General features: G+C 36.2%; 1 protein-coding gene across 1 annotated transcript; it reads right to left on the reverse strand.

The window, feature by feature from the left end:
- Positions 1-24,904: 24,904 nt before the first annotated feature.
- Positions 24,905-25,663, reverse strand: LOC118650425 (coiled-coil domain-containing protein 70-like). Its single transcript, XM_036298899.1, has one exon. The coding sequence runs from the start codon at positions 25,661-25,663 to the stop codon at positions 24,905-24,907; it is 759 nt and encodes a 252-aa protein (XP_036154792.1).
- Positions 25,664-25,875: the final 212 nt, after the last annotated feature.

Raw genomic sequence — 25,875 nt, forward strand, 5'->3', positions numbered from 1 at the left:
CCTATATATACTATATAATTTTTCTATACATACATACCTATCATAAAGTTTAATTTATAAATTAAGCATAGCAAGAAATTAACAAATAGTAATAAAATAGAGCTATTCTGGCAATATACTGTAATAAAAGTTATGTGAATGTGGTCACTCTCTGTCTCTCTCAAAACGTGTTACTGTACTGTACTCACCCTTTTTGTGATAATTTAACATGATAAAATGCCCATGTGATGAGGTGAAGTGAGTTGAATGAGACATTATTATGTAAAATACGGGTTACTGAAACACAAGCACTGTGATACTTTGGTAGTTAATTTGATAACTGATAACAGGTGGTAAGTGTATAGATTATGGAGACATTAGACATGATTCACATCCTGGGCAAGATGACATGAAATTTCATCATGCTACTTGGAACAGTATGCAATTTAAAACGTATTAATTTTTTATTTATGGCATCTTACATGTAATATCATTGCATATTAGTTGACTAACACGATTGACTACAAGGTAATCAAAACCAAAGAAAGCAAAACTGCAGAAAAGGGTTAAGTACTACTAGTACTAGTACTAGTCATATCTGGAGAGCTTTGTCTTTATTTCCTTTAATGAATTTACTTAAGTCTAAGTCTTTATTATTAACTAGAGGCCTGGAGCACAGATTCGTGCACCAGAGGGGTCCCTTGGCATAGCCTGTGGGGATTGGGCCAAAACCGGCATTCCAACACCACCTGCCACTCCTGCCTGCTGCTCCTGCTCATCCCAGCCCCACTGTGCCTGCTGCTGCTGCTGCTGGGTAGGCTTGCTGCCTCTCCACTGTGGTCTCTGGGCTGCAGTAGCCAGCCATGAGCCCTGCACCTGGCACCCATTGGTCAGCTGAGCAGCACTCCTGCTATGGGAGTGCACTAACCACCAGGGGCCAGCTCCTGTATTGAGCGTCTGCCCCATGGTGGTCAGTGCATGTCATAGTGACCGGTTGTTTGTTCATTCGTTCAGTCATTGGGTTGTTTGGTCGTTTGGTCATTCGCTCACTTAGGCTTTTTTTTTTTTTTTGTATCTTTTTTCACTTAAGCCTATATATATATATATATATATATATATATATATATATATATATATATTAGTAGCCCTGCGCACGAATCCGTGCACCAGTAGGTCTGCCACCCTCCTGTAGCGCTCCGCCTGCTGTCCTGCCCTCCTGTAGCTCTCTGCCCACTACCCCGCACTCCTGTAGCTCCCCCACCACCCTCCATAGCTTGTTGCCCTGCCCTCTCCTGTAGCTCCACTTGCTTGCTGTCCTGTCCCGTCCTGTAGCTCTCTGCCGTCTGCTTGTAGCCAATAGGTCGCTTCCACCCTCCTGTAGCTCCCCCGTCCCCTCAGCCCTACCCCCCCCCTCATAGCTTGCTGCCCCGCCTTCTCCTGTAGCTCTTTGAAGCCTGCTTGCACCTCGCTGGCCCACCCTCCTGCTGATCTGTGATCAGGGCATAATGGCTAATTAGCATATTCCTCTCTTATTATATAGGACTAGAGGCCAGGTACACAAAAATTTGTGCACTTGTGGGGGGGGGTCCCCTCAGCCCGGCCTGTGCCCTCTCACAGTCTGGGACTCCTCAGGGGATGTCCACTTGCCAGTGGGGAGCAGGCCTAAGCTGCAATCAACATGCTAAAGAGGCGGGAGAGGCTCCCACAACCACCACTGTACTGGCAGCCATTAGCCTGGCTTGTGGCTGAGCAGAACTCCCCCCTGTGAGAGCACACTGACCACAAGGGGACAGCTCCTGCATTGAGCATCTGCCTCCTGGTGGTCAGTGTGTGTCATAGTGACTGGTCTTTCTGCCATTTGGTTGATTTGCATATTAGGATTTTATTATGTAGGATATTCTCTGCAAAAACAAGTATGAAGCCGACACAATGGCATTAAAAGGTGAGCCATTTTAAAATTGATTGTTAATCAATAAGAATTAATCATATATATGATAGACTAAATATATACACACATACACCTATTTGAGCTAGTCTACACATTCTCTTTCTCTCTCTCTCTCTCTCTCTCTCTCTCTCTCTCTCTCTCTCTCTCACGTTTGTATACAGATAAATGCAAATATATTTGTATTATAATGTGAAATAAACCATCTTTGCCCCCCTTGGCAGTTTTAAAATATATGAAAATAATCACAAATGGAGCATTGCTTGATCACTTGGAGGGCTTCACTTGACAAATTTGTGAAATGATATGAGAAATGTGTCATTGATTGCTATTAATCTTTTACCACAATCAATTTATAAAACTTTTGAATTGGCATTTTTGTTTAAGTACCACCAAGTTCCACTTGGGGAGGGGTCACCAAAGGGGAAAAAACCTGCTCTCTCTCTAAAATGCAAAAACAACAAAAAAAAACCCCCAAAAAACAAAGCCTCTGAGCCTCTTTGCCTCCAGGTTTATAACGGCTGCAGCTCTTTGTCTCTTCATGACCCTTTTTAATTGGATGTTTCCTTAATTTATGACCCCTGTGTTTTCCTAATTGGTCAGTCTTCTGCAGAGTAACAGTTTCAAAGGTCAAAGTCTACCTGGTGCCGCCCTTTCTCCCTCCCCCTTATCATGCAACATTCCTCTACCCTCTGTGAATGTATGCCTTTCTCTTGTAATACTTCTCTATCCTCTGTAAAAATAACATAAGCACTCTGGTGGCTCCAAGCCCTCACCTATGCATTTCTCTCCGAAGGATCTCCTTATTCCTTAACTGCCTGTCCTGTCTGCAAAATTCCTTTCACTTGTTGCCATGCCAAAACTTCTTTATACTCATCCACATGAGAGAGCAGAAGATATTTGTTTGTTTGTGATACTGGAACCCTTTGAGTCCTCAGTGCAGGGACTCATTTTCAAAGTCTGTAAATGTAATACTGGTTGGAGTCTATGTAGTTCTGGAATCTAATTGGCCTTTTCTCTTACCTACCAAATCTCAGTCTGTTCTACAGAGAAGCAATGTGTTGAAATCTATCCTCAAGGGGATCTTAGGAGGTGACAATAGACTTTTTGTTTTCTTACACAGTTTAAAAGTCTTCACTGAATCATCCTACAATTTACATCTATACATCATTAAAACATTATGCAGGTTTCCTCTAAAATTATTTGTATATTATTTGTAATTGAATATCATTGAATGTGAAGGACTCACCCTGTTTTCAATGACATGCATTTGTTTTTCAGGATGAAACAGTAAGTATTTATTTCTGTAGAAAATTTTATCAGAATGCAGAACAGAAATATAAAATATAAGAATGAATACTTTTGATGCCAAATTTGGATAATCCAAATCTATTCCTTTCTCTCATGGAAGGAGAGTGAAGCAGCAGGAGCATACAGTAGGGTGTCATTGATATAATGATACTGTATATAGAACAATACTATATATACATAGAGATATGTATATAATGAAAACATGAATGAAATTGATCAACCACATATTCAGCATGCTAGTCATCTTTAGAGAAGTAGAGAATTCCAAATTCATTTATAGCATTTAATTTGATAAGATAGGGAGTGGATTTAGAGGTGTTTAGAGTGCTTTATACCTAGTTTGTGTCTTCATTATTGCATAATAAATAAAGTAGCTATAATTTGGAAACATTTTCTCCTTTATTTCCTGCAATTACCCAGTTACCTTGAATTTACATGATGACTTTTTTTTTTTTTTTACATTTTCAAGATCCACTTAAATGGGTCTCTAGCAGAAGTAATGGCCACCAATCTGTAAATTGGGAATTACATATTTTATTCCAGCTTGTTTTGAGAAATAAGAAAACAAAATAATACAAAGATGAAAGAGTAGTCTTTATCATTCCATTTTTGAAGAAAAAAAAAAGATGCAATGCTACTTTTACACAATTGGACTTTATTTGTCTATGAGCATTTTAAAGATGTTTATCCAAAAAATTACTCATTGCACTGAGCCATCTGTGTCAATACCTCTGTTTAGCATTGCTAGAATAAAATAAACCACTCGATTGTTTTTAAAAGCAGAAATTGTGATATCTTTAAAAAATTTATTATGGAGATTTCACAGGATTTATTGGAAACCCTAATAAGCATTGTGGTTTGTTTTTTCTACCTGAAAAATATTCTTTAGGTGCTACTTATATCAGTAATATTAATTATGATTCCAAAGGTCAGCCATTTCTCCTGGTTAAGAAATTATATATACTCTCCAGAGTCTGTTACTTATAAACTTTTGTGTGTGTGTTTGTATTTGTGTGTGCATGGGTCTATATGTATAATATAGTTTTATCATTTTTGAAGTAAATTATGCTTTCAAAATTGCCCTTGTTTGTTCCTTTTTGGCTATTTTGGCAGGCATTGTCATTTTTGTCCTCTAATAACTACAAACTGGAGAGGTTGCTGAGTTCAGTCTGACTTAAAGTAGCATCAGTAATGGGATAAATTGTTCCTTCTTTATAATTATAACCTACTGTTACAATCAGGTGGGGAATAGGGGTATCTAATTAGCTACACAAGTGCAGAGTGATAAATAACATAACACACTTCTTTCTTTATCACATATCATCTGGAAATCAAAATTACTGTTTCTCTTGCATAGGATACTTCCTAGGCAGACTATGTATCTGTGTGTGTGTGTGTGTGTGTGTGTGTGTATGTGTATTAACACTGAGATTGACTTACTTGATAACTGGGTAGCTTTCTAAGATGCACTACAAAGAGATCAAATGTGTATCAAGTGAAAGATATATATTTCATTTATAAATTTCCTTCAGTAATTTTTTGGTTCAGAAATATCTTAATAGTTAATTTTTCACTCTCAGTTTATAGCAAATTGATTCAAAAAGTATTTTATGTTATTTTTTAACTTTAAATTCAGCATTATTTTTAGAACTTTTCTACAGTGATCAGATGATATGATGTCTTAGATCAGTGGTTCTCAACCTTCCTAATGCCGTGAACCTTTAATACAGTTCCTCATGTTGTGGTGACCCCCAACCATAAAATTATATTCATTGCTACTTCATAACTGTAATTTTGCTACTGTTATGAATCATAATGTAAATGTCTGATATGCAGGATGTATTTTCATTGTTACAGATTGAAAATAATTAAAACATAGTGATGAATCACAAAAACAATATGTAATTATATATGTGTTTTCCAATGGTCTTAGGCCACCCCCGTGAAAGGGTCGTTCGACCCCCGAAAGGGTCGTTCAACCCCCGAAGGGGTCGCGACCCACAGGTTGAGAACCGCTGTATTAGATGCTACTTTTGGTTTAGTCACGTGACTCACACAGCTGTCTTTCTAACAATAACACCTCAAAATTTGAATTTAATTTCAATTTTCTCATATTTGTCACACTCCAAAAATTCTAAAAGGACACCATTCCTCCAAAATTAACCTCAACATGACCTCTGTAATACATCTTCAAGAAAAAGTGGTGATTCAGTCATTCATAAGTTGGTATAGGTGAAAAGCATGAGAAAGAAGAAAATAATCATTTAGGCTTCAGCTTTCGTAAGATGCCAGTCATTGCCAGTTGTTCAAAATTTACAGTCCATTTTAGAAAAATCACCCATGAAAATGTTACTCAGAACATCCTGCTTAAAAAGTCATGCATCTATACCCACTTTCTCTCTCAGCATTTAAATGGTTCTACCTTTTTTTTTTCTTTTTTCTTTTTTCTTTTTTTTTTTTTTTATTGCTTAAAGTATTACAAAGAGTATTACATATGTGTCCATTTTATCCCCCCGCCCTAGACAGTCCCCTAGCCTCCCCTATCCCCCAGTGTCTTATGTCCATTAGTTATGCTTATATGCATGCATACAAGTCCTTTAGTTGATCTCTTACCCCCCTACCTCCTGCCCCCCAAACCTCCCTGGCCTTCCCGCTGCAGTTTGACAATCTGTTTGAGGCAGCTCTGCCTCTGTATCTATTATTGTTCAAAAGTTTATAATGGTCTCTATTATCCATGAATGAGTGAGATCATGTGGTATTTTTCCTTCATTGACTGGCTTATTTCACTTAGCATAATGCTCTCCAATTCCATCCATGACGTTGCAAATGGTAAGAGTTCCTTCCTTTTTAGAGCAGCATAGTATTCCATCGTGTAGATGTACCACAGTTTTCTAATCCATTCATCTACTGATGGGCACTTAGGCTGTTTCCAGATCTTAGCTATGGTGAATTGTGCTACTATGAACATAGGGGTGCATATATCCTTTCTGATTGGTGTTTCTGGTTTCTTGGGATATATTCCTAGAAGTGGGATCACAGGGTCAAATGGGAGTTCCACTTGAAGTTTTTTGAGGAAACTCCATACTGTCTTCCATAGTGGCTGCACCAGTCTGCATTCCCACCAGCAGTGCACAAGTGTTCCTTTTTCTCCACATCCTCTCCAGCACTTGTCGTTTGCTGATTTGTTGATGATAGCCAGTCTGACAGGTGTGAGATGGTACCTCATTGTTGTTTTGATTTGCATCTCTCGGATGATTAGTGACTTTGAGCATGTTTTCATATGTCTCTTGGCTTTCTGAATGTCCTCTTTTGAAAGGTGTCTATTTAGGTCCTTTGCCCATTTTTTGATTGGATTGTTTATCTTCCTTTTGTTAAGTTGTATGAGTTCCCTATAAATTTTGGAGATTAGGCCCTTATCAGATATGACATTGGCAAATATGTTTTCCCACACAGTGGGTTTTCTCGTTGTTTTGTTGATGGTTTCTTTTGCTGTACAGAAGCTTTTTATTTTGATGTAGTCCCATTTGTTCATTTTCTCCTTAGTTTCAAGTGCCCTAGGAGCTGTATCAGTGAAGAAATTGCTTCGGCATATGTCTGAGATTTTGTTGCCTTTGGATTCTTCTAGAATTTTTATGGTTTCCTGTCGTACATTTAAGTCCTTTATCCATTTTGAGTTTATTTTTGTGTATGGTGTAAGTTGGTGGTCTAGTTTCATTTTCTTGCATATATCTGTCCAATTTTCCCAACACCATTTATTGAAGAGACTATCTTGGCTCCATTGTATGTTCTTGCCTCCTTTGTCAAATATTAATTGAGCATATTGGTTCGGGCCGATTTCTGGGCTCTCTATTCTATTCCATTGATCTATATGCCTATTCTTGTGCCAGTACCAAGCAGTTTTGAGAACAGTGGCTTTGTAATACAACTTGATATCTGGTATTGAGATCCCACCTACTTTGTTCTTTTTCAGGATTGCTGCAGCTATTCGGGGGTTCTACCTTTTGCCTTCTACCTTGTGGATGTAAACTTTTGCAAGGGAAATGGTTCTTATCCCCTCTGCTTCCTTGAGATTCCTGAATTGCCTTTATTTTCACATCATATATTTCCAAGCCTGTACTTAGAGATTGTTCTTTATGTCCCAAATTCAAAGCACTGCACAGTTCAAATAAATATGAGGATTCAGTAGGGAAATAGACTGTATTTAATTCGATGACCTAGATGCCCCAACATGAAGCATGAAACTCTAGTACTTGCCTGGCCAGTGTGGCACAGGGGTTGAGCTTCGACCTATGAACCATGAGGCCATGGTTCCATTTCAGATCGAGTCACATGCCTCGGTTGCAGGTTTGATCCCCAGTGGAGGGGGTGGGGAGGATGCAGGAGGCCGCCAATCAATGATTTTTCTCTCATCATTGATATTTCTCTCTCTCTCTCTTCCTTTCTCTCTGAAAATAATAAAAATACATTAAAACAAACAAACAAAAAAACTTCTAGTACTTCTCAAAGTTCCCAGGCCTTGTCTGTTCAGGTTTTTCTGTATTTCCTTTTCTAGAAAGATTGTTTGTTTCTTCTCCATTTTAATGAATCCCCTGCAGATTCCTGAAGGCTAATTCTAGGTCCATGATTTCTGCTTCTAAAATATTTTCTCCCTGATCTTCTAATTTCCCTCTAATGAGAACCTTTAGAGACTATGTTGTAAAGTGCACAACAAAATATTTGCCCTTCTTCTGTGTTTTCTTTTTTAATTTCACAAGATTTGGATCATTTGAGCTCTTTCAGAGACATCAAAAACATTCTTATCTATTACTATCTTTCCTATTGTTATGGTTGAATTGTTTCCTCTCAAAACATGTTGACATTTTAACCCCACGTATCTGTGTATGTGGCCTTCTATGGAAATAGGTTCTAAATTCTCAAGTTAAGATAAGGTCTTTGGGATGATCTCCAATACAATATGACTGGTGTTCTTATAAAAAGGGAATATTCAGAAGTGAGATGCACATGCAGAGATGGAAGACCTTTTGCAGATACTGTGAGAATACCATTCATACAGCAAGAAATGCTTACGGCTACCAGAAGATAGGAGAGAGGCACAGATCAGATTCTCCCTCCCAGATCTCAGAAGAAATCAACCTTGTTGACACCTTAATTTTAGACTTCTAGTAGCTGCCACACTCAGACAATAAATTTGTGTTGTATAAGCCACTGAGTTTGTGGTACTTTGTTATGGCAGCCACGGAAAGTAATATACCTATGAGTGAGTGCTTTGTGTACCCCATTTACTTCTATTAGTCTCTTACACCCTTCAAACAAGACCTCTCAATTTGTTTAAATTTAATTTGCTTTTAACCTCAGCTCTATGTCTTCTCTACCTGACACAGTTAAAACACTAGCTACTATTGAAGGATCACCCTTTCCTTCCTTTTCACTTTGTTTTGGGTCCAGGTGTTTGTTTTACTAATGTATTCTTCCTGATCCTGCTTTATAAGTCGGTTGGCATGACAGATACAATTTTTGAATTTTGTGTGTGAAAGAACATCCACTTCTTTCAAAAAAAAATATTCTTTGCTTTTAGGGTAATTCCACTGAGATTGTTATCAACTACTTGTTCAAAATTCCTAAAAGCTGTATTTAATTTATTGTTTCAGGTTTTGCTTAACTTCTGCATCTCATCATCTATAAAGTACCATGTAAAGTCTGGTGTTCTCTTATAACGGAAGAATTACCTGCATTCCCATTTAGGATTCTATTTTTATTTTACATTATTTAAGATTCCAATAAGCCAGTGCAATTGTTCCAATAAGCAAGGGGCACTGTTAGAAGATACGATTGTATACTTTTCTACTTTCCACTTTTTTTTCCCCCTCAGTCCTCCGCTCTACCTTTGTTATAGAAGCCTCCCAATTAAAAAAACAAACAAACAAAAAAACACAAAAAAAACCTATTTGCCTACATCTTGACTATGTCTTAACATATAAAATATCCTTGAATCTTGGTCCAAAAAAGAAAAGAAGAAAAGTATCTTCAATTTTGCTATTTTTTAAATTTAAAAGTGGTTAAGTATGGGAAAATTACCATCCTTCTTCCTTATTTTGTAGATTTCTATTTAAGACCTTCCCGTTTTCTAAGCAAATCTCCTTTCTCCTCTTGCTAAATCAACATCGCTTTGTTTTTATTTTATTTTCAACACAGTTTCAGTTCTGACTTTAAAAATACTGCTTTTTAAACTCATTTCTTTCTTTACTATGTCTCTGTGCAACCTGAAGTTCAACTGGCAAAGTGTTTATGAGAAGAGTATTTTAAAATTACCACTTGGCCCTTGGGTTTATAGTAATTACAGTGATTTTTTTCTCTATCTCAGCTTAGTGGTATGATACCTTATGGTATCAAATCTCTGTTCTACATTATCTGTTCACTGAACAAATCTACCCCACTGTGATGCTGATTTATCCACAGACTGTGGGTTTCTGAAAGCCACAATTGTAATCCGGGTGAATGTCAGGGCTAGTTTGAAAACATAGGATGAGAGGTGATTATAGGAGCTTCTGGAAATGGTACAAGTATTTAAGTTATTCCTATGAGAATTGCTTCCTTGGCCTTGAATATTGTGGAATAAGCCAGACCATTTGCTACTGTCCATCAACACCTTAAACCTTACATTTCCCCAAAGTTACATATTAGTACTCTTTGCTTTTTAAAATTATTTTTGGTTATTGTTGTGCATGGTTTTTGTTGTTGTTATTGTTTTATTTTTCACTTTAAAGTCTCATTTTGTGTACTTGGGTCAGAAAAATACAAACAGAGTGAGCAAAAACACTATTTTACTAACCATTGTCACTGAGTCTGCCTATAATTGCCTCATCTGAGATTAGCCTTATTGGAATGAAAATATTTTCACTAATAACTCATCAACAGGCTGGTTTACAGTATCAACTCTGCCACATTAAAATCTCTAGGCTCGTCTCACAAAACTTTGCTCCAAAATTAATTTATTTATAAATGCACTCATATAGTTACAAATCAACCCTTGATATGGAAATAGTTAAAATGGAATATAATATCTTGACCTTCATCATTTTTGTTTTTCCCTGTCAAGAGGAAAACAAAGTGTGATTTTTTAAGGGCTTTGAAACTTTGGTTCCTTTTTCCTCTGCATGTTACCTCGCTCCCAATTTCAGAATTTTGCTGGATTGAGTTGGCCATTGGCCACTAGAAAAATTCTAATTTTCACTCTTGAATTCCTCAATGTTTAATTCCTCAAGTTAAAGTTAAATTTATACAACCACAATAAGTTAAAACAGGCTCAGTAATAAAGCAGATAGCGAAGAAGGCATATTTCCCTCGCTTTGAAAGTTAAGTTGTCTTAGGTAGCCTGACCCCTTAGCCTGATGTTCTGAGCTCAGAACTTGACAGTAACTCATTATAGTATAAATGTAGGGAAATTATAGCAGCAAGGAAATTCTTATGACATAGTAGAAGAAATTGTGAAATATAGAGTCACTTGTTTAGATCAACAGATTTGGAAACAGGGAAGTTAAGGAGCAGTCAGGAATGTTAACATGTCTTTAAGGCACCATAATTCTGCCTGCTGTTTTGCCTGCTGAATGTAGATAGAATTTCCTGTTGACAAGACAGTAAAAGCCATAAAAAGTAATGGGAGCAATGTTTGTCCTTCCTTATGAGGGGAGAAGAAAAAAAGTGACAGCCTTACTCTTCTAAAAAGTGTATTCTTACAAATGAAAAAAATACTTCATATATAGTGTAATTGATATTATTGAATTTATCAGTGGAATTGGTTACATACCAGGGAAAAAAAAGGAAGCAAATACCTATATAATCATTGATCAAAAGATACAAAAAACAATTTATTTACTAAAATTCCATCTTTATTTTTGGTAATAATATTTAATAATGGTGGAAAGTATGGTAGAAAAATCACTGACATTCAGAATATGAAATAATTGTGGTTGCATTAAAGTTAAATAACTTCCAACTCTGGTATCTTGTATAACTTGCTGAATCACTCTAATTCTTAATTTCTCACTGGTAAAATGAGTATAATAAAATTACCGATCTCATTGGATTGTCATAAAAGTCAATAAAATAATAGCTTATTTAAAAATCTATTGCAGTACTTTGTATATATTTGGTGTTCTATGGGTAGTATGTATTTTTATATATGTATTAAATATGGGGCAGCGATGGTGGGAAATGTAAATATATAAAAGCATACTTTTCATATGTGCCACATTTTTGTAGGTATTAACATATACTTCCACAGTCTTCCTTCCCTCATATTTATTTAACCTTTTTTCACAATAAGACCAAAGAAGGGGTCTTATTATGATATAATATAGTCATATATTATAGTCATATAATATGTAGTCATATAATATGTAGCATTTTGTGACAGCCCTCTTTTATTTAGCATTATGTCTCAAGGATCATCCATGTTGTAACATGCTTCAGTACTTCATTCCTTTTTATGGCTAAATAATATTCCATTTTATAAATATATCAAATTTTGCTTATCCATTTATTAGTTGATGGATATATGGATTGCTCCTATCTTGTAATTAGTATGAATAATGCTTTGATGAACATTTGTGTTTGTGTTTTTATGTAGACTTATGTTTTCAATGCTTTTGGATACATAACTAGCAGTGAAATATGTGGTAACAATATGTTTAACATTTTGAAGAACATGCAAACTGTTTTTCAAAGTAGCTGAACCATTTTACAATTTTATCATTAATGCATGAAGGTTCCAGTTTGTCCACATTTTTACCAATTCTTAATTTTTTGTCTGTATTTTTAATTTTAGCTATCCTAGTAGATGTGTAACGGGGTCTCATTATGGTTTTTATGTCCATTTCCTTAAAGGCTAATGATATTGAGGATTATTTCATGCATATGTGTTTATTTATATACCTTCTTTGGACAAATTGGATATGCCTCTATTCTTTTGGTAGCTTGTGTGTGCATAAGAGGATTTTTTCATAATTTTGACTGTGGTAATAGTAGAGAAAGTTCTTCTTTTTTTTTTTTTTAAATGGATTTTGCAAAGCATTTGGTTATAGAGTTCAGAACAGCAGGGACGACCTAGTGAGATTATGCAATAATAATAAGATCAATTCTAGCTCTTTATTATTTGAACATGTTTTCTATATTAAGCAGGATGGTGCGACAAATGCATTACTGGCTTCTGAGAACTAATAGGCAGGCCCTATGGCTCTGTTCTTTTACAGAGAAGCAATTAACTAAAGATCTGTGGCTTGCGTAAGATCACCCAGCAAGTTATGGCATAGTAGTGATGTGAACACATGGACTCTCAGTTTCCCATCTGTTGCCTAGTGCATTTGGCTGCTTTGTTAGGAGTGGGTGAAATGTATGTATATTTATGTAGTGTTTCAGGAATGAGCAAAGGCAAGTAGGACGGTTTGTGCACCGTTTCAGATGCACACAGATAAATGGGGTGATAGCAATTTTCTTTTTTATCCGCTAACAAATGTATTGAGGATGGTTCCAACACTCGGAGAAGAAGGATGGTGCTGTAAATCATCACACCCTACTTTAAGCCTTTGCACAGGTAACCGATATTTAAATAAATAAAGTAATGAACACTGATTTTACTCCCATCACTGCAATTTTTATGACTATTGCACACATGTAAATATTTGAAGATGAAAATGGATGAACTGAACAATGAACTCAATGTTGTTGTTTTTTCTAACATGCTAATTTTAACTTATCAAAGTTTTGGGATGTGATAAAATATATACACTTTTTATTATACACCATTATGAAAATACTAGCTCTACTGTAATAGTGTAATAGTGTAATATATATATCAAGAGGAGAAAACAAGTCTGTCTTTTCTGGATGGGGAAAAGATTGAAAATAGAATCTTTTTATCCAACATCTACAGAAAGCATTGCACTAAACAAAGCTGAATATATACAATGAAGGGGCACGTGTAAAGTAGGAAAACTATAAGGAAGAGTTACAATCAGAGAGATGAAGGGACAAAGATAAAAAGTTTGATGGAGAATAAATCGACAGGGGAAAGAGGAAATGGGAACAAAAACGCCTAAAAGATCAATATTTTGCATGCCTTTTTTCTGCAACTTAGTCAGAAATGGTATCCAATGTTTTGTTTTGCTCTTTTCCTTAATTTCTCTTAGGAAGAGAGCCTTAAATAGTAACATGAAATAAGAAGACTAAATTACATGAGTATGTGGTGTTGTCCTCAATTGTACCTTTGTGAGACCGATCAGCATCCAGTGGTTCTCAACCTGTGAGTAGCGACCATCGGAAAACACATATAGCACATCAGATATTTACATTACGATTCATAATAGTAGCAAAATTACAGCTATGAAGTAGCAATGAAAATAATTTTATGGTTGGGGGTCACCACAACATGAGGAATTATATTAAAGGGTCGCGGCATTAGGAAGATTGAGAACCACTGAGTGGCCAGATTATTATGACCGCCTGACATTTGTAGGCAAATTAGCTATAATTTTGCACTGAAGTTGCTAGAGGGCCAGACCATTATAAATAGGGAAGTAGGTTGTTTACCACGACAGTAGAAGTGATTTTCTTCTGAAGATATGGGTGAACAACGTGATTTAACAGCCTTTGAACATGATATATATTGATATATATACCTAGTGGCCAGATTATTATGACCACCCCATCAGTACTTCGTTGGGCCACCTTTTGCCTTCAATACTGCGGCGATTCTTCTTGGCATTGACTCCACGAGATGTTGAAAGGTGATGCGAGGAATCTGACACCATGCCTGATGAATAGCACTGTCCAGTTCTGTGAGATTTGATGGTTATGGAACCAGCTGCCTGATGGCTCTTTTAACTTCGTCCCACAAATGCTCAATTGGATTGAGATCTGGTGATTGTGGGGGCCACCTAAGCAAGGTAAAGTCTCCCTCATGTTCTTGAAAGCACTCCTGCACAATACAAGCACCATGACATGGCACATTGTCTTGTTGGAAGAAGCCATCTCCATTGGGATACGCCATCAACATGATAGGATGAACCTGATCAGCAATGATACTTAGGTATGTTGTGCTATTCAGACGTCATTCCACATGAATTAAAGGGCCCAAGTCATGCCAGGAAAACATTCCCCAAACCATAACACTGCCCCCACCAGCTTGAAGGGTTGTACTCATGCATGTAGGGTGCATATATTCATGCTGTTTCTGCCAAATTCTCACTCTGCCATCTGCATGATGCAACTGGAAACGTGATTCATCGGACCACATGACTTTTTTCCAATGCTCGACTGTCCAATCCTTGTGTTCCTGTGTGACTTGGAGATGTTTTATCTGCAGACAGCAAAGGTGTTTGAACAGGCCTTCGGCTTCCATATCCCATACGATGCAGTGTATGGAGAATTTGCTTACAAACATCAGGTGGTCCTAATAATCTGGCCACCTGATTATTAGGTGGATTATGTGTACATATATATGGATTATGTGTACATTGCCCACACCTCCTCATCTACAGAGAGTAGGTACACAAATAAGAAAGAGGAAGATCGTGGTAATCTCATCATTACAAATATCCTCCTGCCTCTCTAAGGGGTGCTTCCTTCCCTCCAGAAGCATGAAGACTGCAAGTGGGAGAATGAGAATCCTATTAACTATACTGCACAAATGTCAGAGAATATAATCTAAAGCCAGATCACGTAAAGAAATACCAACAATGCCATGTTTGTGTTTTAAAGAGAGATCATCCCATTCATTTTCTATCTACTTACTTTGGAGTAAAAATTATATTCAATGATGGAACCATTAAGATAGAATAAAAGGCCAATTAAAATAAAGCAATGACAGTTAGATGTAGTGTTCACTAATATGTTCTTCCTAATTTTAAATATCCCAAAATGAGGGTTGTAAAGGGAGAACATCTGAATGTTATTTACGCTGATTATATGGCAGTCTTCTATTAATGCACCACTTTATTTTAAATGCATTAATTATGTTTATTAGTTTTTTGTTTTGTTTTAGAAGTGAATTGAAAAGGCCAGCAGTATATTGTAAGTCAAATTGAAGTCTAATGGGAATTTAATAGTTAATTGTTTTTACTAAAAGTTAGTAATGACAAGATATGAAATCTGAAAATTAGATTTGAAGAATATTCTTGATAAAGTTATACATTAGACATTACATCTTGATATAGTCTAAAAGTGCATCCTTCTCTATAAATAAACCTCATAGCCATCAGAAAACTGGGTTTTTAAAAACTGTGTATTTATGTAGCCATCCTGTGAATCTCTTTTATGTTTGAATAAAAACATAATTGAAAACTTATCATTACATTTTAGTCTTTTTAATGAATAAACTGCTGTACTAATAATTAAAACTGAAGAACATTTAACCTGATCACATAACTTGGGGACATATAGTATCCAAACAAGACATAAAGAAACACTAATAATTCAAGACAGGAACACAACTCAAAAATTAATATTTGCTTCTAGACTCTAGAGGAAATTATTTTATGTAAAGGATTAGATTCATTTGAATTAGGAACTCAGACCAATTTGTTGGATGTCTTCAGCATGACTCCTGTGTTATTTTCTGGGCCAACTTTGTCATTGATATTTATCCTTCAGAGAATGCCAACTTCCTAAGGTGTTCCTTAGCCGTCTCCTTGTTATATTATGTAGTTTCTATTTTTACAATGCATGTGTCAACTTCAAGGATTTTAAGGTGATTCACAAACTTTAAATTAACAGGGTAAGTACAAATTTCAAAAATGCCAAAGGGTAGAATTGAACACTAACTTTTGTTGAGTTGTAGCATCGTGTACAAAAAAGTGATTTGGCAGCAGTGACAGAGAACTTAGCATATGACACTTTGAGGTCAAACAGCTTCCAGGGAGAGTAGGGTTCCATTTTTTTCCCTGCTAGATTAGGAGCTATGGTGCTTCAGATAAGTGACTTTCAAGCCTCAGGCAGCTAAAACTCAAGGAAACAGAAGATAAGTGGGTTTGGCAATGATGATACATAAAATAGTACAGTTGGACTTGCGGTAGCCTATTTTTATCTATCCCACTGTCTGCTGTTCATCCCTAGAGATATGTTTTTTTCTCTCTACCATTTTCTACCTAAGAGAGTTAATGGAACATACAACATCAATAACACAACTAATCTGTGAAGTAGACAGGAAAAGTCTTTCCTAACGTAGGTCTAGAATTAAAGCACTGTAAGATAGGAATCAAGAGTACAGATTCCAGTGGCAACTAGTTTTTTTCCAGGGAAAGTCACTGAATATCATTTTTTATAAATGGGAGAGTTGTAGTATTTTTTACATGAGATACTTTTTATCAGTACAATTTTATCAATCTATCTCCTTTAATTTGTCATAAGTTTCTACAATTCTTATCATGTTATCACTTGTTTCACCTTTCTTTACCATCAGCAGCTGTCACCATTGCATTAGTTCTTTTAGATGTAATATGTCCACAAATTATATTCTCCATCTTTGCAAAAATTGGAAGTATAGAGTTCCTTCCATGTAATATGTCCGATGTTTGTATTAAAGTATATGCTCTAATTTTATAGTCATTTATACATAAACATTTATGTGATATACACCCAAGAATTACAAATACATATTACCTCACAATCATATACAGACTGGTAATCCAAATCAATTATGAAAAATACTAGTTCTGAAATTTATGGAGGGTATTTATTGAGTTTACACAAGAAATCCTTATGTGAAATCCCTACATAACAGCTCATGGAACAAAATAGTTTACTCAGTAAATTCTTACCTTTATGCTCTTACTGATCCTGATACTCCAATGTTCCCTAGACTACAACTGCTACAGAATTTTATGATGAACTATTCAGCCATTAATTCCTACCAAAAATGAAAAAATATAAGAACACAACCCTTCCCTGCTCTTTCTAAATTTCAAAATGATATCCTTTTCTTATCTTTATGTGACAGTTACTATTATGTTATGAACTTTAGAAGTGTGTTATTAGCTGCTTATATGATTCTCAATTCAATAGCCAATCACTAGTGGTGCTACAAAATTTCACATTGTTTTCATGTGTTATACTCTCTTTCAATTTGTATTTAAAATTATCTTTATACTTCAAGTCATTTATTATTATATGTTTCTTAGATTGCAAAATCCACCTCATTTTACTTTTATTATTTATACAAATTAAGTGGATTTTAATGTCCTTATTCTCAATCATATGGCACTTTTCTGGGATTTTTAAAAAACTTTTATTTTTAAAGAAAGACAGGATGCCGAAACCGGTTTGGCTCAGTGGATAGAGCGTCGGCCTGCGGACTGAAAGGTCCCAGGTTTGATTCCGGTCAAGGGCATGTACCTTGGTTGCGGGCACATCCCCAGTGGGAGATGTGCAGGAGGCAGCTGATCGATGTTTCTCTCTCATCAGTGTTTCTAACTCTCTATCTCTCTCCCTTCTCTCTGTAAAAAATCAATAAAATATATTTTAAAAAAAAAAGAAAGATAGGAGATAGTAAAGCAATATAGTATCCAAGTGTTTTATGATACAAATAACTGCAGAGTTTTCTCTTTTTTTTTTTTTAGAACTATTCAATAATATTACTTAGCCTGTATCTAAAAATTTGGAAACATAGTTAATTTGGATTAACTATATTTTTAGTTAATATAGATTATTAATATTATAGTAGTTAATATAGATTAACTACACATTTCATTAATTACAAAATGCTAAAGTTGGCAGTGGAAAAAAGAAATCTTGAATGGAGGAATAATTATTCTAGAAATTAAAATATTATTAAAAAACCTTCTGCAACTCCCAAATCCCAGGCTTTAAAATGTTTATTTACTGATGAGAGAGAGAGAGAGAGAGAGAGAGAGAGAGAGAGAGAGAGAGAGAGAGAAAATCATCGGTTTGTTGTTTTGGTTATTTTTGCATTCACTGGCTGCTTCTTGTATGTGCCCTGGCCTGTGATTGAACCCATGACCTTGGTGGACTAGGACAAGACTCTAATCAACTGAGCTACCCAGCCAGGGCCCAAGCTCCAGTTTTTACAGGTGAGTTTTACTATACTTTTAATAAATAGATAATTACTATTAATAGAAACATTTAAATTCAGCATAACTGAGATAGACTGAAAGTATATGCATTAAATACAGTAGAGAAGGTGTGTGGGTGTAGAGCATGGAAATTGGTGTCATGTGAAAAATGTAGTTACCAATAAAATAAAAGAGAAATGTCAGAAATCTTAACTTATGAAGTTGATATTTTTCTATGTTGTTTAAAGTATCTATATTTATATTTTATTGAAAATAAAATTATGCATACATTTAATACATAAACAGCAAATTTATTTTGTTAGGAATCAAAAAGGCTTTTATAATCATATTAAAGCTAGTAGCAGATATTTTTACAAGTAAAATTTTACAATGTATGTGTATATTTACACATACATATATTTTACAGCTTCATTCTTGAACATACCTCAAGTTAATATTTTTCAATCTAAGACTTTTAAAGTATAAGTCTTCCATTCATAAGCATACTACCAATGCATACATTTATTTTGATACATGTTTGGTTTATTTTAATTTGATTAATAATCAAGAAAACTGTTTTAAAGAAGATCAATTTAAAATAAGGGCATCTGCCGAAACCGGTTTGGCTCGGTGGATAGAGCGTCGGCCTGCGGACTGAGGGGTCCCAGGTTCGATTCCGGTCAAGGGCATGTGCCTGGGTTGCGGGCATATCCCCAGTGGGGGATGTGCAGGAGGCAGCTGATCGATGTTTCTCTCTCATCGATGTTTCTGGCTCTCTATCTCTCTCCCTTCCTCTCTGTAAAATTCAATAAAATATATTTAAAAAAAAAAAAATAAGGGCATCTAAGGGTATGGCACTTTAATATAAAGCACCATGAAAATATTTATAGTCATTATACAATTGATTTAATAACTTATTTTTCATTTCAATGCCACCTGAATATAAACAAAATGGGAATGTTTAATCCCTTACATTGCTTCTTGAGAGGTTTCCTTGGTTTTAGATATGAAGTGAATGCTAGATGACTCATTCAATATGATTCAGTGCCCTTGAGGAAGGTTGAATAGAATAGCTCATGTAGGGAAGATGAATTCCCTATAGCATCTCAGAATGTAACATTTTTTAAAGCTAAGAATATTTTCCACACAATTAACACAAAATCACATTGTCAGGGATTTGCCTTCAGGTCATTAACTAATATGTTCACTAACAACTTGCACAAAGTGGATTAAAAAAAAACCACTTTAATGTCTGAGTCAGAGCTGTGACTGATTTGGAATTAAACTATGCTTCCTGGAATTCTATCAATAGACGTCTACTTTCAGTATTTCCGTTGTAACCCTGCAATGACATTCAAACAGTTTATTTTCTACTTCATCTATTTTTTTTCAATGTCTAAATGCTATTTAAACATAATTCATTTGATTTTCTCATATTTGATCCTGCTTTTCTTACTATGAAAGTAATGTGTCATTCACCTTGGAAAAATATCTATGCTGTTTTTTTAATGTTGTGGTATTTGTACGGTATAGAGAAGGATCATATTAAATAATATGTGACAAAGACAAATAATTTAAAATATTGGCCTTTATGAGGTAATTGTCTATAATTCATCATACATTTTTCCTAGGTGGGATTATAGATGAGCAGTATGATTTAGAGGTATTTTTTTTACTTTTGCTATAATTTAAAGTACTTGCATTCTTTCTTGACATATGTGAGCAATTAGTAACCCATGTCATCTTATCTTTAAAGTAGTTTACATTATTCTGAAATTTCATTTACTAATAGCGTGATTATTTCTATTCTTTCATTTAAACTTAATAGGTTATTAATAATCTTTTAGATAACGTTACTACTGATGATGTTAGTTAAACATATTTTGCTAATGATTTAATAAAATGTGTTTATTTAAATTAATTTATATCTAAATGTATATTTTGTTAAAATTATAAATGTATACAATGTCATCAGTTAACTCAAGATGCCTTGAACATTTTTAAACCTTAGAATTTTCAAACAAGTAAAAAGCATAAAATAATAACATAGAAGGAATACAAAAACTTTGGTTTATCATATAAGCATTCTTTTTATTGCCTCAATCATGTTGAATAAAAGCCCTACATCAGTGACTAAAATTAATAATCATGTATTTGGTTCAAAGGACTGTGCATTGGTGATTTAGACTGGGCTCTTCTGGGTTGTTCTGGTTTAGGCTGGACTCATGCACATGCCTGTGGTCAGATGGTTATTGGCCTCCAATTGAATGACTGGTGGAAATTGAATCTTCTCAACATGTCTTCCATCTAAAAACAAACTAACCCATGAATGCTCTGAGGTTAGTGATAGAGGTAATAGTGCAGAAGTAGAAATAGACAAGTGTTATTTATTTAAGTTTTTATTTATTTATTTATTTATTTATTTATTAATATATTTTATTGATGTTTTACAAAGAAGAAGGGAGAGGGATAGAGAGTTAGAAACATAGATGAGAGAGATCGATCAGCTGCCTCCTGCACGCCCCCTACTGGGGATGTGCCCGCAACCAAGGTACATGCCCTTGACTGGAATCGAACCTGGACCCCTCAGTCCGCAGGCCGATGGGATACTGAGCCCAACCGGTTCGGCTATTTATGTTTTTAATGAGGTTTTGCTGGTGTCAGCTGATAACATCTTCTTGGCCAAAGCCAGTCAGGTGGTTCAGCCTGTATTCAGTGTGAGATAACATTTGGGGTGAACATAAGGAACAGTGACAAAGTAAAAGTTTGTTTGCAAACTATCACACTTAGGAAATTGAATCCCTAGTGCTTATAGAAAAAAATGTATAGAATTTCTTTCGGGTCTCATTTGTTATGGCTTTATGTGTTGCAATGACTCAAATTTGATTATAATCACCCCAATGCAAGACATTTGTTATTTGTAATAAATTTTATTAAAGATACTTACCTTTTGCAGTATGCCGTGGTAGCAGTGATGGTTTCTAGAAACTGTATGGTGCTAAATATTTTTAGGAGGAGCAGAATACATCTTTATAGATGTAATTTTCCTGCCTCAAAGATATATTCAGGGATTTTAGAGTTTAAAAATTAAATGTTAGAGAGAATCATAGGTAATACTAGCTATTCTACTTTAATATTACTAATTAACCTCATCTCATGAGTTTCCTCAAAAATAATATGAATATAAACATTATATGAATCATAATTATTTGTGTGTTTTCTTTTAGATTTAGCAAAATAAACAAGCACCAGCACTTTTCTCTTTGTTGATCCAATGTATGTCTTTTTGGCTTGCAATCTGAATTTAATTTAGCGTATCACAATTTTTTCAGTACAAAATCTATAATTTCAAACTGCTCTAATATTTCTCTAGCGTCCCTAACTATACAGTCATTTCCCTTTGGAGACCCCTAATGAGCCATTTTCTCAGGATTGCTGTCTAGCCCATTACAGTCCCTGAACATAAGGTGTAATATCCTGAAAATAAAATAACCGGTGATCTATTTTCAATTATTTTTGAATTTGTATAATTTTCCAGTTGCTTTCATGCTTTTCATTTGCCATATACAAAATACTAATATACTAATTATACTTTAAGGACAGTAAATTATTAATGCATGCTTCTGAAGTAGTTATGTAAATATTTAAAATATATTTTAATATAAATATAATAATGTAATAGTGTTTAGAGGAAAATGGTCTGCTTCATTGTTGCCGTTATCTTTTTATTTTTCCTGTTTAAAATGTAAATCATGGTTAATAAATTATAGTTCATTAAAATCTTGTGAGATTTTCCTGAAAAATAAATAACTGATGACATGACTATCTGAAATTAATTGAACAACAGTCTCTTATTTTAAAATGTACACATATTCAAGGATTATAAAGCATTTACATTTCATTGTTTTTCTTTAAGCAGCTTTCAAGTACTTTGATTCATGTTGGGTTGGTAAATATTTAGCAACCAGCTCTACCCGAAAACAACAGCAGCAGCAGCAGCACTAATTTAGAGAGCATATAAAGTTCAAGACACGGATGTAAATGTCAGGAATTCAGAGCTGGGAAGTGATATGTACAATCATCTCTTTGAGCCAATTGTGAATAAGCTTTGAGTGGGCTCCAGCACCCGAGTCCTTGTCTCTTTTTGTTTAAGTAGACATAGATGTAGCTTATTCTCATTGCTTTTCTGACAATGAAGGATCCTACAGGGACTGATAATAGAAATTATCTATGTGGATGTGGAAAAGGTATAAGTGTGTCCTACTCTTTAAGTCTAACCCAAGCTGCTGCTGATTTAGCTGTGATGCAATAATGACAGATTTTTCCCTGAGAGGAGTCAGTGATAACCAGGCCACCACATGGGCATGATCTTCCTGACCTCACCACAAAGGAGTAAAACAGGCAAGGACCCTTTTATATGAACAATAACATATCAAAATGAATGTGTAGTCAATAGAGCACATATCCATAAATCCCTAAGACACAAACATGGCCCTTCCCCTGCCTGCAGGCTACTAATGCATCTTTTCAGGTTGGGAAAGGGATAAAGGCTTGCATTTCTTCCCTGATTGATCTACAAGTCAGTTCCCAACATATCTATAAACCTTGTCTCCTCATAGTGACTGGTCCAGTGGTCATTCTGGTCATTCTGCCACTAGGGTCAATTTGCATATTACCTTTTTATTATATAGGATTATTGTATTACTTCCCATATGAACAACTGTAAACCTACTTTTGCCCCATCCTTGTATGCTCCAGGGAACAGTGGTCAGTAAACTCTTCATCAGACAGATGGACTTTCAGGGTATAAAGTAAAAATGTTTATCTTCCTTTATAGGCTGTGGAATCCTTAAAATCAGGGATATGTCTTTTCACTTTTTATACTCAAATGTATTTGTATTGCTTTATAGAGTGCTAATTAAAGGTACCCGATGTATGTTGACTTTTTGCATATGTGGCAGCACCTCAGAAAGGAAAAATGTGTTCTCTTCCTCTACTTCTGTGCCACCAACATTACACAAGAATCAGAATAAGATGTTATCTGTTATATTCAATAAAAAGCATTAAATGTTGTTCATTATATTCCACAAATGAGTGAGATCATGTGATATTTATCTTCCTCTAACTGGCTATGAACAAAAATACATCCAGAGATAGAGAAGCATCCAACAGACCTTCAAACCTCAGAGGGAAGGCAGGGGATGGGGGGCGGTGGGTAAGAGATCAAACAAAGGACTTGCATGTATGCATATAAGCATAACCAATGAACACAGATAATAGGGGGTTGAGGGCATGTGCTGGGGGTTGGGGGTGGCTGGGGAGAGGTCAATGGGGGGAAAAGAAGACATATGTAATACTATATGTAATACTTGAAACAATAAAGATTTTTTTTAAAAAGCATTAAATGTTTACGCTGTTTTAAGTGCTCAAAATTTATGATAATGAAAAATAAGGTACAGCACCAGCCCTCTGGCGGTTTGTAATGTAATGTTATGCAAGTACATCTGTCACTTTAATAAATCCACCATGAGTCCTGTAACTCAGTTTTTTCAGAATAGTTTTCTTTTTTAAACAGCATTCAACAAGATTAGTGATTTTCAACTGGTGTGCTGCAAGAATTTTTAAAACATGCAATACCTGACTATTTAATCAGGGAAACTGACTTTTTTTTTTTCTTAAATTGTCAAATAAATGACAACAGCCAACACAGCAATAGCTGTCTGGTGTGAATGAATCAAAATTATACCTACTTTTTGTCAGATTGGCAAAATACATATTCCTTGGTGTGCCCCCGAATTTTAGTCGTTTGTGTGTGCCATGAGATGAAAAAGATTGAAAATCGCTGAACTAGATCAATTATCAATATTAACCCTTCTGAACACTCCATTTCTTCTACAATTTTCATTGAACACACACTGAGCCACAGAATCCCGTTTCAAGCTCCCACACTCCTGGCTGGAGACCTTTGTCCTCTTACTCCCTTCTCTCTCTTTACTTCATGAGCTAGGACATCCACCCTCCCAGGAAGGTAAAGGAGGTGATAACGGAAGGAAAAATGAAGAGAAAGTGAGGAAGCCTGCGAGCTCTCATGGAAATGTTCTGTACTGCCACACCCATGTTTAAATTCTTATCTTATCGGCCTCCTCACTGAGACCATTGGAGTCAGTATGAGGTGGCAGAAGTGATATTCTTTCACATCTTTTTTCACAATACGTATGTAAAGCTTTACACGGTTCAGAGAGTTCAAAGGGCAAGTTTTAAGGCAAATATCCCCTCTGTGGTGTTAATTTTTTACAATATTCACCCGCTGTCTCTGAATGTTAACACCACCATCAGTTGGTTCATTCAAGCATCACATTTCGTGCAGTACATACTTGGCATTGTAAAGTAAAAATAACCACTAATAGAAGCGGAAAATGTAAGTAAACTTGGATCTCTCTTTTTTTTTTTTTAATTTTAAGAACTTTATTTCGTTCCTAAGATCAGGTACAGAGCAATGTACATTTCCAGGCTTTTGACTCCACCCCAATAATAGTCTATCACCTTCAAACGTTTGTGCTTTCTGGAACGCCCATGGTTTCCATGGCACGTCTCGCGCTCTGTGTCCTCAGTGGGCATCTCCCCAGCGAGCATGGCTGCTCCCTTTCCCCCGGAGAGCCTTGTTCCACAGCTCCAGCACCTGCGTCTCCTCCAGGAGAGCTTTTATCTCCTCTTGCAGGGCAAGGCTTTCCTCTCGGAGGGCCTGGTTCTCCTGGCGCAGGGCCTGCTCCACCTTCCACAGGGCCTGCTCCTCCAGCTCCAGCGCCGCTCCTTCCTTGCGCAGGGCCAGCTCCTCCAGCCGCAGGGCGCGCTTCTGGTGCTGCAGGCCCTTGATGTTCTCCTGCAGGGACCTGATTTCCTCCTGCAGGGCTTTCGCCTCGTTGCGGAAGGCCACCTCCTGCTCCCAGAGCGCCTTGCTCTGAGCTTTCAGGGCTTTGTTCTGCTGCCAGTAAGACTTCGTTTCCGAGCTCAGGACGCTGAGCTTCTCCCACGGGGTCTTGGGGGTCTTGAAGAACACGGTGTTCACCGCCCACAGGTCCTGGTTCTCCTCCTGCAGGGTCTGGTTCCTCTCCCGGATCTCCTGGTTCTCCATGCGGGCGCTTTTGTTCTCCCTCCGCAGGGCCTTGTTCTCCGCCCACAGGCGCCTGTTTTCTCCTCGGAGAGCGTTGTTCTCGTTCCGGGTCATCTTGTTGTCCCTCCGAAGGTTTTTCTTCACCGTCTGAGACTCCCGTTTGAGCTTATTTTGACCTCGGATGCAGGAGAAAAACGCCGAGAACATGCGAAAGATCTTCCCTCGGTTGGGCCGCTTTGATTCCGAGGCAGCCATTGTCCCTTTAGTGTTGTATCTGCGCAAACTGCCAACCCCAAGTGTGCTGGGGGCAAGCGAGGCTGAACGAAGGCGATTTGCGACCAAAAAAGGTTCTCAATTTGTTGAGAATGTGTTCATATAGAATTGTCTGTTGTTTCGATTTTGCACAAGGAGTACGACACACTAAACAAGGTTAGGTAGGTAGGCCCACTGCAGGAGAAAACGGGAAA

This window comes from Myotis myotis, unplaced genomic scaffold (genome assembly GCF_014108235.1).
Source record: "Myotis myotis isolate mMyoMyo1 unplaced genomic scaffold, mMyoMyo1.p scaffold_m19_p_3, whole genome shotgun sequence".
NCBI lineage: Eukaryota > Metazoa > Chordata > Mammalia > Chiroptera > Vespertilionidae > Myotis > Myotis myotis.

Coding starts and splice junctions, on each gene's coding strand:
- LOC118650425 (XM_036298899.1), bottom strand. CDS start 25,663: ATGGCTGCCTCGGAATCAAAGCGGCCCAACCGAGGGAAGATCTTTCGC.